Genomic DNA, 14,470 nt, shown 5'->3' with positions numbered 1-14,470 from the left:
AGCTGCCTTCGATACCACGCCCGCTTTTGTAGTGGTGTTTACTGAAGGCCAGATGATAAGGCAGGTCCTTGTTACATTAAATAAATGGGAAGGGTTTCCGCATTTAAACCATACGTTTGTGTGTGTTTGAGAGAACATTTTGGGCAGCCGGGATTTGTTTGGGTAACTGTTTGCCTGGATCTGCCTCAGTGTTTGCGTTTCCGCGGAAGGAAGGTGCTTGGACGGGTTGGGGAAAAGGGCTCGTGCACCTCTTTGGACCGTGAGGCATCCTCCAAAGCCGCTTGGGAAGGGCTGCAGAAAGGCTAGGACTGCAGAAGGCCGCGCGGATTTATAAGAGCTCGCGCAGCCTTGTCGGCCCTCTCGTTTCCCTCCAGCTCCTCGACCCCTGCAGTCTAGATGATGCCGAGGAGCTGGTTCGGTGTTTTCGCTCTAGTTTTTTAAAACGTTTGTGAATTTTTCCATGTATGATATTCTGCATAGTGTTTTTGGAATCCGTGATTACTTGGAAGATTTCGTTTTTTTTTTGCTGCCGATACCTTATTGCCAGGAGGAGAGCAGTGGTTTCTGCTAGCGGCAGTGGTTTCTGCTAGCGTGAGACAATCGTTGATGGAGCCTTCGTGATCAATTATAACGAGGGAAGCATTTTTCTCCTTGTAGAAAGGAGCATCGGTGTAGATGTCGTTTTTCTTGTTTTGAAGTTGTTTTCGCAGGAAGGCTACTCGTGCTCTTCTATCTTTGTGCAGGTATGAGTCTATGTTTCGAGGTGGGGGGGGGAGCACTTTCAGTATTGTTCGTACTTCTATGCTCACTTTGTCAATAATTGGGTGTACGTCCGCGAGAGACCCCACCTTTTGCAGCATATCCCTGCCGGCTTTTGTTTTTTGTAGGCGTTGTTTTTGCGAGATGAGTGGTGCCTCTATGATTTCTTCAAAAGGTGTTGGATAAACCAAAGCTCATAGTTTTTCCATTTACTGCATAATTTGGGGGACCTAGGGCCGCTTTGTAAGTCGTACAGAGTATGACGTTGGCTTCATCTGTCTTCTCTCTGTTAAGGCAGTGGAAATGCAAGCTGTATGACGGGCTGCTGACTCCCAAGGCCTACATAATTTGCAGGGTTTCTTCCTGCGTGAAGCCGGCTCTGTTTTTATTTATTCTTCTCGCTATTCTTGCGATTCGCAGAGTTTACTTGTTTTATCTTTTCGATAATGAAGTTTGCCTCGTTATTACTTTGCATGAACATTCCTAGATTCTTATTTTTCTGTTTCAGACATTGTGTGATCTCCAAGACTAATGTTTATTTTCCCTCGGATTACATAGCGGGGGCCGTGGCTTAGGATAACTTCCGATTTTTCTGGTGCGCTTTGTAATTGATTTTGTCTGGCCAGTTTTCCCACCAAGCTTGTAGGCTCTTGAAGTGCCTCTTTTTGTCAGCCAGCGATCAGTTTGGAAGCACAGGTTGTTTTTAGATTCTTGGGGTAAAGGTTAAAGCTGCAAAGCATCTTGCACAGGAATAAATGTAGCTTAAAAAGCGGGAGGACAGCAACTAAACAAAGTACCTAAACATTAAAATTTGAAAGTTTTCTGAAAAGTGTCTGTAATTTTTTAGGATATTATAGTTCGAGTAACATCCTTTTCGACGCTGTTGTCAAGTTGCTAATAAGCTTATCTCCTCACGTTTTGTTCGATGCAGAGGACAATGGTTGGCCGCTGTCGTGCCACCGCACTTGGGACGGCCTTTCGTGTTGGCCTATGACGACGGCCGGCTCTGTGGCGGTGCTGCCCTGCTTCGCCTTTCTCAACGACCTCTACTACGACACCTCCAGTGAGTGCAACCCTCCACGAGTTATCCTTCGTGGTTACTGGCCGTTTTTTTTAAGGCTTTCTTTCACTGTCTCAGGGATTCTCTGGAACGTAGGAAATTTGCGTTAAAAGCTGATACCCTGCAATTTTATTTTCATACACTGACTCACTCCATGTCACAACATAAAAAGTGAAACTGACAAAAGTGTTGCAATATTTTTGGCATAACAACTTTCAGTTTCTCCGTTGCCAAATCAGTTATTTTACATTCACACTGCAATTGGAAGAAGGATTTCTCTATGGTTTCATGACTGAGACATTAGTACCCGAACGCGAGCCATAGTGCTATAGTAAATCCAAGCAGCCTTGTGCAGATACCTTAAAACACACAAAACAAATTTAACTTTTACTGCCGTCTTCGCTCTTACATATTTTAAGTGTTAAAAAATGTGACACTGACTACCCGAGGCGTACTCAAGTAGGGACACTTGTTTTTTTTTCTGTAGGCAACGAAGGTGTGATTATTGTTCATTGACTTTGGCTGAGCACACTGAATGAGAACCTAACTCGGGAAAATGCGCATATAAAGTGGCCGTAAAAAGAAAATTTCTGTTTGATTAAGAAAAACATCTCTTTCTCCCAATAACAATGAAAGCTATTTGAATGCAAAATTTCAAAGCATTTTTCAATATATTAGGGAAAATAAATGAAGCAGGAGAGAATCACCAGCCATTTCTCACCGTTTCTTTACAAATAACTTGGAAACTGGGCGGGTTGCTACATGATTCGAGCAAACAGCGCAAAAAAAGACAAGGACACACAGAAGACGGTACGCACTGCATCACGAATGCGTTCAGTCACCAAGCCAAAACACTGGTGAGTTCTGAATATTCTCAGAATCGGCTCGTTTCGGTCGCACAGAACTTTCTGAAAAATATGCGCACCAAGCTACAAACGTGTGGAGTCTGCGTATAGCGTATGCACTAGGTAGCTGTGATACCTTACGTTCAGACGGTATCGCACAATGTAAAAAAAGGTGGGCCAAGCATATAACGTGAAAGTTCTGCCTCTCCTCCCATCAGCTTTCTAAGCTCGGCAGAATGACCACCCCGGAAGCAGCCAAGCGAAGGGGCTGCGGAATAGATCATCGGGAACCTTTGTTGAATGCACAGCACGCGTAGTGTGTCAACTTCCTTTAAGGTGCGGAAAAATACACGTATACAAACTCTGGGATGCGCCAAATAGGTTGAGAGAGCACAACGACAATGGGAAAAATGCGCGGGAGAGAAAAGATGCTGAAGACTTCTCGTCAAACCATTGTTTTACTTGCAAATACTGCTAGCCAGATTTGAAAAATACTTCCGTTAGTAAATATTCACAATTTCACAGCTATCAAGTAAAATGAATAAGAAATAATAATGTATATATATATATATATATATATATATATATATATATATATATATATATATATATATATATATATATATATATATATATATATATATATATATGTATATACATATAATACCGATGTAATGGCACTTCATGGGTACAACGGTATACATTTACATCATTTTACAACAAACAAAAACAAACTTAAACATAACAAAGTATTACAACGCCCTGGGCTACTGATACCCATAATTGGCTGGAAGGAAATCACACTGTAGGTACGTTGCACGTTGCACGAAGACAGTTCTTTAAATTTCTGCATGTGTTTTGTTTTAAGTTTTATATCTCAAGCTATGGTCATCCACTCATCCATGAATAATACGACTGGGGTCCCTTTCAAAAGTTTGGCAGAGCAAAAAGGCAGTAAAAACCATCGTCTTAAAATGCCACCTAATAAAACTAACAGGAAAAGGTGTCAGAAATACAAATGCGAATACGAATGAAGACCACGTTGCCCCCGCTCGTCCAAGATAACGTTTCCAATGCGAATGCCACTGCGTTGGCATTTAAAGCAGTCGATGGGGTGCAGAAGCACTTACCACGAGCGCACAAAAAATCCTTTGAGCCTCCACTTTCGCTGTTGTTTGTGGCATGCGCCAGCACCAATGCCCCAAGAAATTGAGCAATGGCGCAGCCATTGTCACCGGAGCCCAGCTCTGCGGAGAATGTCTTTGCAAAGGGAAAATCTAAACATCCTCTGTAAGGCGCGCTGGGTCGATTGGGGTCCATGTAGCAATGGGGTCTAACGCTGCCCTGACAAAGGCCCAGAAAAGAGTTCTGCTTGCAGCGTTTCCCAATGAAAACAGTACAACCGCAAACCGCAGCCACTGCTGTGGCACCTCGCACAGCCCCTGCGAAGTTCTCATTGTATAAAGTAATATTCATTGCTTACAAATAAGCTATTAGTCCCATTGTGTGTACTTTGGTGCTCATACAAAATAGAAAATCTCGGGGAAAGCGTTGTACAATTCACCTCTGCTGCTTTGTAAATATGTCGACTGTCTAAGGTTTGCAACCCTCATTAAATGGAACAAACGCGTTAGTTACTGGTAACCATTCAACTACAGCGGGTACTTAATATTCCCTGGGTATGTACACTGTTTGACTGCTGGACACTGTTGCGAAAAGGTCAAAATGCGAAATACCGCTGCTAAGAGGTGTCCTGTACAACTTGGTGCGTATGCGATATGGTTCTTTGAAAACATACTCCTAACGTTCACCCAGACAAAGTACCAAACGACATGAAATATATTGAGTGCCAAATAACGAGTATCAGTATCGTTGTTAAACCTGTACAGGTAACACAAACAAACATAAAAAAATGCCCTGGAAATTTAGCCAAGTAGGCCTCTGCGGGTATGTTCTCCTTGGCGAGCATTTGGGGTGGTATTTACATGGGGGTACCCTGTGGGCACTCGGCCCAGGAGGTGCAGTCTCATTTCGTATCCCGTAGGCGCCCGTGACGTGTGGAGGCACTTCGCGCATTTGAACAGTAATATCGACGTGTTTGAAAGTGTATACAGGTGCTTGTATATTCTGTTTAAACGAACGTTGCGTGTCTGGTCTCATGGTATATGTAGCACGGCTGAGCCACTTTGACGTTACCGGCTGTGATCTGTGATCTCACCGTGATCTGTGAACTCACCGTTCGCTCTTATAGTATATACTACGTTCGAACCACAATAAATGTTGTTCACCATGCGACTGCAGGTCATGTTACGGTGTATATACCGTTTTGGCGTAGAAATTGCATAAACCGCATTCAAAATTCCCAGGCCAGGTTTGTTTCTATTCTAATTGTTTGTTTTACTTCAAATCCATTTCTTTTTAGCAGGGGTTATGTGAATTTATTGCGAATTTGTGAAATATCAAGAAAATGTATGCGGTTTTGTTCGCTTTCCTCCACTTACAGCTCTAAATGATGATGATGATGATAATGACGACGATGATGATGATAGTGCCCTTAAAGTGTTTGCACGTATTCACAAGGGGAGATCGGCAAGGGCTAAATCGGTTGTTGAAACACGCGAGGACCTCAAAATACTAATGTACCCCTACTGAAAAAAATCAAACGATATATGAACGATAACTCGTATACGAGATTATGGGATCGTAAGGTGAATGATATCATAGGCTTCAACGATATCATTGAGATATCGTAGTAGCTCATCGTAGTAGCTCATCGTATACGTTGGATCATACAAGTCGGATCGTTGCAAGCGATGTCGTTCGAGTTTATCGTACAGATTTTGCTGGGGTGAGCGACAATATGTATTCGATGTGTGCGTGTAATACAAGCGTTAAATGCGCAGGTGTTGATATTGTGCTGTGAATGTGCTTAGATCCTTGCACAGTAGAATACGCAAAAGAATACTTGGAAGCTGCTGCCTTTTCCCTTTTATTTCATGTCCCGCAGCAGGTTGGCCACATATCCATTAAATGCTTTCAGCCGCTTCTCCGTGGTAGCTTCGCTGTTCCGGTGTTTCATGAAGTAACCATGGGCACCTGCACAAAATGGAAAAAGAGAGGGAGCAGAGAACATGTGTTTAGAGGGTGCACGTGAACCTTTCGGGTGTGTCTGCCCCATTAATCAAGCGATATTACATACATGCTCAGTTAGTTGTACCACCTGTGAAGACTTTCATGGTCAAATGAGGCTACTCTTCACAACTGCAGAAGCGGTGCTTGCTCACAATGCTATGACTATGACCACCAAACATCGTTGGCCCACACTTAAATGCAAGATTCGTCACATGTGGAGATGTGTCCCTTATTATTGTGCTAGCGCAGTGGAGAAAGGTGTGGGGAGGGGCACCTAAGAGAAGCCATGTTTCCCTTAAGCTTCATGAGCTTGAGCTCACAGCATGGCTGCAGGCTGATGCTAAGGTCCGAGGCGCAAGCCTATACCAGCACATCTTATATTGAGCACGGACCACCACTTGGACATGGCACTTGCCTCACGAGTTTATGTGGATGCTATGTTGTGAGAACAGTGCATTCGCAATATTGGTTATTTTGCCCCTATCCCTGATCTTTAATAATGTGCAAAAATTCGCAACTACAATATAACAATTGAATCAAATAATGCAATATTTCATTTCAACTCAAACAGAATAAGACCTGGTGAAATGTAACAGCGCAATAAACGACGAGGGACACAGAAGAAAATTCACAAGACGGGCGCTTCTGTCCCTCGTTGTTTATTGCGCTATTACATTTCATCATGAATTTGTACCAACTCACCCAAATTTAAATTTTGTTCGAATAAAACCATTTGAAAATTACGAGCGAGGTCTCTCCAATTGGGCTTTCCTGCACTGCTTGAGTGACAAACGGTGAAATGCTGATGGAGCATTTGATAACCACCTCTCATCTCCTTAGTATTATTGGGCCAGCTCTGCCCCTCTGGCCATAACGCAATTCACGAAAACAGCAACAGTGAAATAATGGGGGGCAAAACCAACATGAATCAGAGGCAAGGGCCTGATATATGAGCCTAATGTCTGCAGCGACTTCTCGCTGGAATAAGTTGAACGAGTATTTGATGACACTAGATGGTGGCTGAAACAAACCATCGCAGTCTCGAAGACATCAAATAACTTTGGATTTAAAATAAACATCTATTGCAGGGAATTCGTCACAGCTCTAAAAAATAAACGAATTGCATTGCATATGACCCTCCTTCTCACGAAAATTTGGATCGTGTTAAAGCTTACAATCGATAGCTAAATGTATTGTTCTTCTAGGACACCTCCTTCAAGTGTTCGTGGCAAGAGCCGAAGGACTGTATGGAGAATGTTTTATGACCTTTAACATGCACCAGTTGTTGCATCTCGAAAACTGTGTGGAAAATTTAGGACCGTTATCGGCTTTCTCCGTCTTTCCCTTTGAGACGGGAAATAGGAGAATTACAAAAATGGTGAAGGCAACAAAAGGGGCTCGTTATCAAATTGTGGAAAGAGTTGTTCATCAGGAGCTAGAGGTTATGCTTCATTCATCACCTCTAGCCTCAAATGTGCAGCTCTTCTGTGAGCAACAATTATGCAATGCTCTTACCACGAAGAAACACACAACGCAAATGGGTAAGTGCAAACAAACAACTATTTATTCCTTGGAACGCCTCCAACAGCTTTACAGAAAAGAGAAGAAACAAACGCTAAAAAAAGGGCAGGGGGGGGGAGGGGGAGATTTAAGGCGAGAAATGGGACGACGAAATACAGAAATTTTGACTCTGAACTATTCAAGTTGAATGCGCAGAAGCTTAATCATCAGAATCTTCTGCGCACACCGGATTTACAGGGGCCAAGGTGCATCTTTTAAAAGGACAGTTTTGCAACAACCTTAAGACTATGACGCGTGCTCACGTATTCTCCGAATGTGCCTGATCCCATGAAACAGGACTTCACAATTTTCCTTTTCTGCAGCTTGGGTGATCTGAACAAAACCTCGGCCTGCTCAAATAAAGCCTTCTATCCACACACTTTGCAGTGTGCGGCCAAGTTTCCAGGCCCGCTCGTCCACTCACCTGTGTAGCGGGTGCTCCCTGAGCCTTGTGTTTACGCACCTGCCTGGGTGTCCGATCCAGCTTCTTTTGCAGTTCAAGGGGATGCGGTAGACAGCGCCGACCGAGCATTCAACAAATTTTGTTTTCTGCTTTGTGTCACACTGATATTTTCACGTCGTGTTTCCATCCTGATTAACCCTCTTACAAAGCCCTTTAATTTGATGGGGGCTGAGAAAACGACTCCAGCTTCTCGCTTCGCTTTTAGCTTCTTTATCTTGTGTATGTACAGGCTAACTTTCTTTCTCTGCTGTTCTTTGGGCCCTTGCTTGGCTTTAACCCCTTTAGCACTTCTAGGCAGTGGACACAAGAACTTGCGTGGGAAACCCACTAGACCTTAAGCGTGCCCACTGTTACAGTTACAGGACTTTTTTTAGGGCTTGGAGGAAACAGCCTGCAGCAATGCTTCTCTTTACTAGCTTCGGATGTCCAGAGTTAAAGGGAAGCGTAGGTACCCCCCCCCCCCCCCGCTTCGATAAGACCCGCACGTGTTGGATGCTCCAACATGGATTTGAATGTCTAAATACCGCAGCCTATCACTGTCAGGTGTCTCATGTTTGAACTGTAACCCCTCAAATGCAGTGTGAAAGTGCTCAAGTACGGCAAAAAGCTAGTCAAGAGAAGCATTGTTGCAGGCTGTTTCCTCCAAGCCCTAAAAAAAGTCCTGTAACTGTAACAGTGGGCACGCTTAAGGTCTAGTGGGTTTCCCACGCAAGTTCTTGTGTCCACTGCCTAGAAGTGCTAAAGGGGGTAAAGCCAAGCAAGGGCCCAAAGAACAGCAGAGAAAGAAAGTTAGCCTGTACATACACAAGATAAAGAAGCTAAAAGCGAAGCGAGAAGCTGGAATCGTTTTCTCAGCCCCCATCAAATTAAAGGGCTTTGTAAGAGGGTTAATCAGGATGGAAACACGGCGTGAAAATATCAGTTTGACACAAAGCAGAAAACAAAATTTATTGAATGCTCGATCGGCGCTGTCTACCGCATCCCCTTGAACTGCAAAAGAACCTGGATCGCACACCCAGGCATGTGCGTAAACACCAGGCTCAGGGAGCACCCGCTACACAGGTGAGCGGACGAGCGGGCCTGGAAACTTGGCCGCACACTGCAAAGTGTGTGGATAGAAGGCTTTATTTGAGCAGACCGAGGTTTTGTTCGGATCACCCAAGCTGCAGAAAAGGAAAATTGTGAAGTCCTGTTTCATGGGATCAGGCACATTCGGAGAATACGTGAGCACGCGTCATAGTCTTAAGGTTGTTGCAAAACTGTCCTTTTAAAAGATGCACCTTGGCCCCTGTAAATCCGGGTGTGCGCAGAAGATTCTGATGATTAGGCTTCTGCGCATTCAACTTGAATAGTTCAGAGCCAAAATTTCTGTATTTCGTCGTCCCATTTCTCGCCTTAAATCTCCCCCTCCCCACCCCCCCCCCCCCCGCCCACCCTTTTTTTAGTGTTTGTTTCTTCTCTTTTCTGTAAAGCTGTTGGAGGCATTCCAAAGAACACATAGTTGCTTGTTTGCCCTTACCCATTTGCGTTGTGTGTTTCTTTGTCTCCATCCTTGTATCGTAAGCCTAAGCAGCGCACTAATCTAACCCAAGCGCGATATGAACAACTAGCCCAGAGAAGTGATTTAATCAGTTTGAAAGCATTGATGGTGGTTGTCGAAAGAGATTGTGTGATAAAATGCAACATCGTGTGTGAAGAGATGTGCACGGGAAGATATGCAACATGGAAGATGATAAAAATAGATTTAAAAGGTAGAGGACCAAGCACACTGCCTTGGACGACACCAAAATTAATGGGGGCAAAAGAAGTAGAGTTATTAGCAGACGTTAACTTAAAGGGGCATTAAATAACAGGCTTCCGAAGGTAGTCGTTTCAAATACAAAATTGCTAGACAACATGTTCACGACAACGTATACCAAATATAACACCTCTGCGTAAAGCGAATGCTGCACAAAAGTGCAAGAAAGGTCTTCGCTTCTTTCCTTGTTTACCTGTCAATCCTTGTCGCCATTCTCACACACTCTGACGTAACTTTGCGACTCTGACGCAGCCTTCATGGCAAAGCTGGTGCTGAACACTACAGCGTTGCTTTTGGCAGGTTTCCTAATATCTGCAGTTAATCAGCGTTCCCAGCTGTGGTGGAAATGCGGGTGCATGGTTCGGCGGTTCCACCGAACGGCCCTACAGCACAGCTATCTTTGGAAAAACAAATGTCGATCGTCGCCATCCGTTACACGAGCTTAGCTGAGTCTGTGGATATAGTGCATTGTTTGCAAAGTATGAATAACACCAAAAAACACGGAGAGTCTCTGCAGGTGGAATCGCCGCTACAAGCGTGACCGCGGCAAGCATCTGCCTGCACGGTCGACAAGGACCCCGCTGTGCAGTGTATACACGATATGGCATGAACCGCAGCAGTTAAAACTTGCCACTGCCCGCCAGAGGGGGACTATTGCTTGAAATCAGTTTACAAATGCATGAAAGGGGGAAACAGTGCAGTGAAAGATTGTGCTGGTAATCGTCATCAGCTCAGCTTCGTAAAGTGGTGACTGAATAACTGCGGCGATGCTAAGCCTTTTCTGCGCAAGCTAGAGGGACCTGCTCGCTGCAACAGCGCCACCACCAAGAAATGCTAGCAAACCGCCAATCATAGGTGGAAATCTTCAATTACAGTCACCAGCGAACATGTTGTGTTTGGGACCTCCCTATCTGACCGTCAAATACTCATTTCCCCCATTCTACAACTGACATACCGACGCAACCACGGCAGCGCGAGCGGCCCGCCTGCTTACTGCCCCACTCAGCTCAGCGCAGCCAGCAGTGGGCAGAGCATACACGTCGCCTGCTAAAAAAGAAAAGCGTGACAAGCAGAGTCAATGGCTGTGTGTACCTCGAAACTGTAAGGTCTCTAGGTGGTCTTGTGCATGTCAGTGATGTCATAGCATTCACACCGATTAAGAGGTCCGAGGACAGGGTGAAAGCTCCAGGCCTTATTGCCAACCCTTTTTATTGAACAATAACTTAGCTAATACTTAACACTTTTAAACCATTTTTTGCGGGATGCTGTTCCTTCAGCAAACAGCACGTAAAGTCGCTACCTTTGGAACCCTGTTTAGGGCCCCTTTAATTCAACAAGGAAGAAAATCCGTGATCCAAATGAGGACATTAGGGTGAAGTCTGAGAAGTAGTCTGCGGTGTGTAATGCGATCAAATGCGTTAGAAAAATTGAGATAAACTGCAGGAGTGTGTAAACCTGCGTCAACGGATGAATGTAGATCCTGAAGAATCCCAGAAAGTTGTGTTTTACGAGAGTAACCCTTGTGAGTTACTCTTAACCCCATGCTGATATTCAAATATGATGATGTAATTTTATAAGTACTTAGTGACTTGAGAGAGAATGAAATGTTCCACAACCTTGCAGATGGTGCTTGTTAGGGAAATTGGCCTGTAGTTTAATGGTGAAGCACGGTACCCAGATGGAAAGGTTCGTACTACCACGGCTATCCACCCATCACTGAGAATAGCGCCTGTCGAGAGACTGAAAATAGCGCCATCGGAATTCTACAGTGTGGATTGTACTTTTCAGTACATAGTAAATAATACCAGTAGGATCTGAAGTAGGTGGAATTTTAAGCTTACCTAAAATAGAAAGTAGTTCCACGTCAGTTTGTATGGTTAGTTCTTCAAGCCTTATAGAAAGATTTTATGATGATGATGGTGTTTAGGTTTTAATGGCGCAAGGCCAACTAAGGGCAAAGAGCGCCAAACAAAAGTCGTGTTATGAGAGCGACATGAAAGTAAAAGTAAAACATTTCAGTAAAAATAAACAAAGTAAGACACAACATAATTAAGATGACTGGCGTAAAGGGCCAGGTTGTCAAGATGCATGACAAGAAATGAGATGTAAAAATTTTACATCGGTAAGAAACTCGAAAACACGTTTGAGTGAAAACATGGGCTTGTCTCCTAAGAAGTATGACGGGTGTTGTGGAATATGTCGTGTGTATAGTTGTTGGAAGTGTTTGCATTGTGTTATGTCAAGTGCCTTGCATTGAATGAGTATGTGGATTACGGATAGGCCCTCTCCACACCCGCTGCATATGTATAGAAACATTTTAAAAGGATTGCCTGGCTTGATTCCATGCGAATGAACCCTTTAAAACAAAGTTCGGTTTCTCTTCCTGCGCGTCCAGATTCTCTTGAATATCCCCACTAACCAATAACATGCTTAAAATGCACAGCACTGCTTCACGAAAATGTTTCCAATTACCAGAGGCTACAACACTGCTAACAGGTATACATCATGACAATGGAAGTTTGCACAACATGCAATAACTAACCTGCAAGTACATAATCGATGGGTGCGCTGAATGGCAGCAGTGCCTGGGGCCGAGGAAATGACGTGCGTTTGAAGGGGTGTGCAAAGTGACTTGGTGCCAGGTGACAGACAAAGGAATGGCTTTTCCTGGTGGTGAAGCATACGGAGCACCAAGGGAAGGCCGGCCGCAGCTTAGGTCCAGCAGGTGGAGTGTTGGTTGGCCAGGGGAGGCCCTGGCAAAGCCTTGGGAACTGGACTGACAGGCAGCCGACCCAGGACAGCCAGCAGCAGCACCTGAAGGTACACGATCTGTGAGTGCACAGACAGTAGTTGAAATACAAGAGAGGGCCACGCAAAGATCAAATGCTTACATCAAGCGGATTTGTAATCGCTTAAGGACATTAACCTTCAAGGCAATAATAAAAACATTCCAGCAACATCCAAAGTGAAATTAGGTCACATTAAGGATGTGTTTATTAGACACGCCAGTAATGCGACTGGGGTATTCATGATATATCCAAAGCTTACCGCTACGCTAATTTGCATTGAACGCATGCTAGCAGCTTATCTGGGTCCATAGCTTTCAATAGGGACTAGTGTGTGCTTGTTGAGGATCCCCTATTGCATTGCCTAGCTTGTCTTTGCAAGTTCGATTCTCCAATATAAATCGAGTTGAGAGTGCGGGCCGACAGTTTCCTTGTTAGTCTCTGTATGGTCTTCAATTTCGGGATATTAGGATGTTGACAACTTGCTTAACTTTCATCACTAATTTACAACAATGCAGATGCCTCTGATATCGAGCCCCACAGTTCCCGCGAGCTGCTCCTACGGAATCAAGTGCCCGCTTTTTCGCATGTACTTCCAGGGCATCTCCTGTCCACGTTACTTCATCGTATACCGCAGGCATTCACGGATGTGTACTGATCACAGCGTTGTGCCGCTCACGCGAAATTTCGACGGGATCTGCAGTCGCGAAGGCAGTTTTTGGTAGACACATAACGCAAAAACGCATACGCGAAATTTCGACGGGATCTGAAGTCGCGAAGGCAGATTTTGGCAGACACATAACGCAAAAACGCATAGGTGTTAAAGAACCCCGCGTGATGTCAAATAATTAGCAGCCCTCTACTACAGCGCGAGCGTCGTAGTTAAGGTCTAGCTTACGAGTAATTTGATGCTGACTGCCGCGGAAACCGTGGACAGGTAAATCCAGGTCGCCCAGCAAGTACGCAAGTCCCCTAGGATTTAAGAGAAAATGAGATGGGGGTTTAGTGGACCGCTGACCCATAAACACCAGAACCCGTTCCAAACAAGTACAGATTTATAAAACATGCCTACTTACCCTAGCAGGAACGATGTTTCCTACGTAAAATCCTTCTTCACTGTCGTCTTCACTTTGCGAACACCAATACACTTTGTTCGGAAGCAATGCCATCCACTTTTGACGCGCAGTCTTTTGAGGCGGGCGGCGATGATCGTTCTTCCAGTGCCCATGTTTTCAACACATGCGTAGGTTGGAAGGACTGATGTCGCGCAATAAAACTTCTATAAGTATGATTTCAGCTGGAAATCTGCAGATAAAACTGATGCAAACAGCACAGCACAAACGCGGGATCCTCACAAACGCACACACAATGTGAGACACAGTTGCCAGGCTGTAATAGCAGCACGTCTATGTTTGACGAAAGTCGTGTTAGTACGGGAATATTGGCAATAATCTTTTCGTTTCTCAAAGCTATAACAAGTTTATATCTTCAAATTGAGGTTTTCATACGCAGAAGTACATAGTAATGAAAAACTCTGACACATTTACACTGATGTTAAAGTAGTTTCGATAGTTTTGATGGTTTTGACGGCCTTTATTCCGGTCGCGCTATTCCGGTCAATTCTCGGCGGTTTCTTTTCCTTTTTTAGAGAAAGAGACGGAACAAATCGCCAACGTTGACGTAATTGGAAGCAAAAAACAAGCGCTTACCCTTGTAAAAAAAAAAAGCTATTAAATTCCTCACGGACAAAAAAAAAAAAAAAAAGTCTTTGCCGAGATTCGAACTAGCGACTACCAAAACGCTAGGCGAGCATTCTACCACTGTACCATCCTAACAAGGGATTTGTGTCAGCTAAGAATGTAGTATGATTATCAAAGTGTGAATGGATATTGTTGCTTGTGTCTTGTTTTGACCGTAGTTTAGACATTTCGGCAATTATAGCGCTTGCTTCTCTCGCACCGATCTTGCTGACAAGGCCAACTACGCTAGTGTTACAAGCGATTTAGCCAAAGCTCCCTTATTTGACCCAAGCAAAGCTATCTCAGATCATCCCCGATCTCTTCCATG

General features: G+C 44.2%; 2 protein-coding genes across 5 annotated transcripts in view; one reads left to right on the top strand and one right to left on the bottom strand.

Moving 5' to 3' along the window:
* Positions 1 to 14,470, top strand: part of LOC144168682 (diuretic hormone receptor-like) — a 182,249-nt gene that overhangs the window by 14,104 nt on the left and 153,675 nt on the right. The window contains exon 2 of the mRNA XM_077697617.1: positions 1,691 to 1,822. Coding sequence (XP_077553743.1) covers positions 1,691 to 1,822 — 132 coding nt within the window. The remainder of the gene's footprint in view (positions 1 to 1,690; positions 1,823 to 14,470) is intronic.
* On the bottom strand, positions 5,308 to 13,883 carry LOC144168683 (uncharacterized). 4 transcript variants are annotated; one of them, XM_077697618.1, is made up of 4 exons: positions 13,480 to 13,883; positions 13,302 to 13,375; positions 12,160 to 12,446; positions 5,308 to 5,760 (listed from the first exon to the last, which is right to left on the bottom strand). In XM_077697618.1, exons 1-4 carry the CDS (start codon positions 13,570 to 13,572, stop codon positions 5,654 to 5,656), a joined length of 561 nt encoding a protein of 186 aa, XP_077553744.1. In that variant the 5' UTR covers positions 13,573 to 13,883; the 3' UTR covers positions 5,308 to 5,653. The 4 variants fall into 4 exon arrangements, 2 of the variants coding, with proteins under 2 accessions (XP_077553744.1, XP_077553745.1); XM_077697619.1 differs by having other exon boundaries at positions 12,160 to 12,431; positions 13,480 to 13,881; XR_013322198.1 differs by lacking the exon at positions 13,302 to 13,375 and having other exon boundaries at positions 13,480 to 13,876.

The sequence above is a fragment of the Haemaphysalis longicornis genome, unplaced genomic scaffold (assembly GCF_048455015.1).
Source record: "Haemaphysalis longicornis isolate Haplotype H1 unplaced genomic scaffold, Haemaphysalis longicornis Haplotype H1 scaffold_2, whole genome shotgun sequence".
NCBI lineage: Eukaryota > Metazoa > Arthropoda > Arachnida > Ixodida > Ixodidae > Haemaphysalis > Haemaphysalis longicornis.
The sequence above is the reverse complement of the archived record's forward strand: the minus strand, read 5'-3'. Positions and strand labels throughout refer to the sequence as shown.